The sequence below is a fragment of the Cicer arietinum genome, chromosome 4 (assembly GCF_000331145.2).
Source record: "Cicer arietinum cultivar CDC Frontier isolate Library 1 chromosome 4, Cicar.CDCFrontier_v2.0, whole genome shotgun sequence".
NCBI classification, from domain to species: domain Eukaryota; kingdom Viridiplantae; phylum Streptophyta; class Magnoliopsida; order Fabales; family Fabaceae; genus Cicer; species Cicer arietinum.
In genome coordinates this window covers 52,935,221-52,939,416 of record NC_021163.2, presented here as the reverse complement: position 1 = coordinate 52,939,416, position 4,196 = coordinate 52,935,221, and the positions used below count along the sequence as shown (strand labels likewise).

At 25.2% G+C, this 4,196-nt stretch overlaps 1 protein-coding gene across 1 annotated transcript in view; it reads right to left on the bottom strand.

The window, feature by feature from the left end:
* LOC101493809 (ammonium transporter 2 member 5) overlaps nucleotides 1–748 on the bottom strand; it is a 1,856-nt gene extending 1,108 nt beyond the window's left edge. The window contains exons 1-2 of the mRNA XM_027330214.2: nucleotides 114–748; nucleotides 1–29 (exon numbers count right to left, since the gene is read on the bottom strand). The exon at nucleotides 1–29 is cut by the window's left edge and continues 314 nt beyond it. Coding sequence (XP_027186015.1) covers nucleotides 1–29; nucleotides 114–713 — 629 coding nt within the window. The 5' untranslated portion in view covers nucleotides 714–748. The remainder of the gene's footprint in view (nucleotides 30–113) is intronic.
* Nucleotides 749–4,196: the final 3,448 nt, after the last annotated feature.

The following is a 4,196-nucleotide window of genomic DNA, read 5'->3' as shown; positions in this document are numbered from 1 at the left end:
TCCCTATCTTTGTTTAGACGAGGTCCAACCTGAACCAACTCAATCAGTTATCAGGTATCAGTTATCAGCTATTATTAAGACAATTTTATAAACGTGAATAGTTAGTTACTTACCCAATAAGCAGCTGTAAAACCAGCAACTCCAGAAGACAAATGAATAACATAACCACCAGAATAATCAATAATCCCCAACTTAGTTAAAAAGCCATTAGTACTCCAAATACTAAAAGCAGTAAAAGTATAAGAAAAAGTTAACCACAAAGGAACAAACAGCATCCAAGCATAAAAATTCATTCTCCCCAACAAAGCACCAGCTATCAAAATCAAAGTAATAGCAGCAAAAACACACTGGAAATAAACCATAGTAGCATTAGGAAAAGCCCCTAAAAAAGCTTGTTTGAAAAGGTAGACTTCATCAAGAGAAACAGCTGGTTTCCCTAAAAAAGGGAAAAGTTGGTCACCAAAAGACATTCTATAACCCCAAACAACCCAACAGAAAAAAACACAAGCAAATGCATATAGTGACATGAATGCTGAATTAACTGCCCATTTCTTTTTGACAGCACCACCGTATAAGATTATCAATCCCGGTACGCTTTGTAGACCGACGAATGTTGCCGCTGTTAGTTGCCATGCATTGTCTGCTTTGCTCATCCATTCTGGACTTCCATCAGATGGTAGTAGGTTTGAAGGAAGTGGAACCAATCCAGCCATTTTATTTTATTTTATCAACTTAATTAGGGAGATTAATTCATTTCATTATGTCATAAGCTATATATATATATATTTGCAGGAGAATGTGTTTGATTCTCACGACTAGCTGTAATGTAATTGTTAATTAATCTTAGGCTATGTCGCTCATTGAAATTTAATAAATTGGCGGGTATTACAACATGTTTTTTTCTTAACGGGATCAACAATGCTCACTTGTGTCTGTCAAAAAAATACAATGTTCATTTCTCTCATAGTATATAACTTTCTCCACCAATCACAATTCTCCTATATCATGGTTATCAAATTTTAAAGTTAATCAGTATATTATTAAAGTTTACCTTACTTTAATTTTGATGCATTTTGATCGTTATAAAAATTAATGATTATAGATTAATATTAAAATTTATAGTTATCATTTTATCATAATAACTTTCAATCAAAAGATTAATTTTAAATATTATTTATTTGACATAATGTGTATTTGATAGTGTAATTTTTTAAATGGTCAAATTAATTTTTATATTTATGTAAAAAAATATAAATAATTAAGATGATATTAACTTTCAATTCAATTATAAAATGTTACTATAAGTAGTGTAATATTACTCAAATGTTACCATTAAAGTAAGATAACTCGTGTTAAAATTGTCCGACTTAATAACTATTAATTTATCAAGGTACATTATCAAACTTAATAGATTCAACTCTTAAATTAGTAGTTTTTATTTAGTAGATCAAATTTGTAAATTTTTTAAAATTTAAAAAATATCAGACACATTATCAACTAAGTTCAATTCAAGGAATAATATTTTTTAAATATAAGTGAAATATTAACTATAAAATCTAACAGCTATGGATTTCCAATTTTTATAATCTTTTTATATATTGAACATAAGATAATATAAAATTATACAACCGTTACATTTTATAGAATTTAATATCAACAATTAGTTAATAGAATAACTCTTAAAAGAGTTTCTTAAGTTAATCTCTACCCATATACATAATTTAGAGTTAAAGTAAAACTTTCTTTTTATTTAATATTTTAACATTTATTTTTAGTACATATAAAAATTTTCTTGATTTTTAATTTCCTAAGAATATTCATTATTAGAAATTGGACAATCAAAGACCGAAAAAATGGTTTCATATGACTAAAAGTGGTCTCTATTCACATTAGCACTGAAATAAATACCAAATCAAAATTATAATTCTTTGGTGGGTAATGCATAGCGATCGAATTGACAATTAAAATTTTAGCGACTGAATTAATGATTAAATTTTAGAAATTGATTTATGATCGAAGTTCGAAACGCGTTAATAATCTACTTTTTCAAGTCGTAAGATAAATCGGTCGTTAATTTATGTTATATAAAAAAATATAAATGATATTTCTTATTTAAAAAAAATCAAAATTGTATATATTCAAATAAAAAATTATATATCAATATCATACGTAAAAGCCATTCATACATTTAATGTTATACCAACTAGATTGACTTAATAAATAAATATATTAATAAATAAATATATATAACAAAAGTAAGTCTAGACTAACTCAATATCATATTAAACACAAAATCTTGGATGCTTAGGTAAAGCTTAATCCTCTACCAATGCAGCTCCATCGTCTTAATTCCATTTCTATTATTAGCTAAATAACTCAAACCTCCTCACATCTCATAAGCTCCATTTTTGTTTTTGGCCAAATAACTCCATTTTTTTAGACCGTGTTTTTAAACTAACTTATCTCTAATTTTTAAATGATTTTTAACAGGTATGATTAAAACATTACAAAAAGTTAAATTTTTTTATCAAAAAATTAATTACATATAATTTTTAACCTTCAAAAGTTTAAAAATTAATCTCTATTTTCCAAAATTATATATCACTTTAGTCATTTCATACAAACTAAGAAATATAGTTAATTTTATATGAGAAATATAAATTATGAGTTATTTTATAAAATTATCTCTTATTAAAGGTATGTGAAAGAGAAATTAATAAATAGTAAATGATATGACAGAAAAAAATATCAATATTTCATTGATATTAAAGTGATATATAATTTAGTTAACTAATCTCCGATTAATTTTTTTAAAATATTTTATGAATGATATTTATAATATTCTAAACATGACTACAAAAAATCATTTAAAAAATCAAAGGATATTACTAAGAGTCCTACATTGAATAAGATAAAGGATAACAAAGTGATTATACCTTGTGAATATTTATCACCTTACAAACCGAGTATGTAGAGTTGTGTTAAACTTAACCTAAAAGATGATATCATTCAAGATCTATTGGACGACCTATTATTGGGTGAGTACTATCGAGCCACTCGCGTCATGAAAACATGAAAAGCTGTGATAAGATTCTTTAAAATAAAATATTTAAAAAGTGATAAGTAGTCTTCACTTACAACCTAATTTTATAAAATTTTATTAAATTAATCTAAATATTAAACAAAGCACATGAATTGACTTAAAAGTATAGTTTCAAATAAAACTAAAAATTATTTAAGAACTAAAAAATTAAATAAATTTATAAGGCTAAAAAGTTATTTAACCTATAATATATATACTGTGGACCAATTAGAAGAAGACCATTATAATATTCATAATCTTGCTGTATATGCTGAAAACGGCGTATCTTGTCTCGTTTTCCAATATATTTTATGCATCCTATTTGCAATGAACGTTGCATGGGCTCCACCACTGTTGCAGCTCTTCAATTTTCAGCCGTTGGACTTTATTGGGCAATCAAAATTAAACCTCTAAACTTCGAGGAAGCAAATTAGTCCTCCCGCAACCGTCAAATGGTTTATCTATTAAATTTGATTTAGAATTATGATACACTTAATTGCAATTTTAGTTTCATTATCTTAGTTGAATCATAAAAGTAGTTTTCTCATATAGTTTCTCTTCAGTTTTGATCTCCAAACAGAATTTTGATTCAAAAATTGATGAAGTTTAAATTTTTTTGTATTTATTTAAGTTACATCATGCCTCAAGATCTCATGGCACAACAATTGTACCTGAAATCTATGATCATTAATGGTGCGGTGTGACTTAAAAAAATGAAACTTCATCAAATTTTAGACCAAAACTGGAGAAAAACAAAATAGAGGGACTACTTTTACGATTCAGCTAAAATAAGGGGACCAAAATTGCAATTAAGGGATTATGATATGATAGGTTAATTATATATCATGTAGATCCTATCAATTCATTAGGGATGATCTAATACATAAAAAAGAATTTTAATATAATTTTTTTAAATGAAAAGTATTTATAAAATCAATATAATTAATGTTGTATTATATATTTTTTAATTGATAATAACGCCAATTGTTTTAATATTTATTTACACAATATTAACTTTAAAAAAGATTTTATTAATTTTAGTTTTGAAAGTATTAAAATATGATATTTTTTTTAGACTTTATTATTATTATTATTATTATTATTATTATTATTA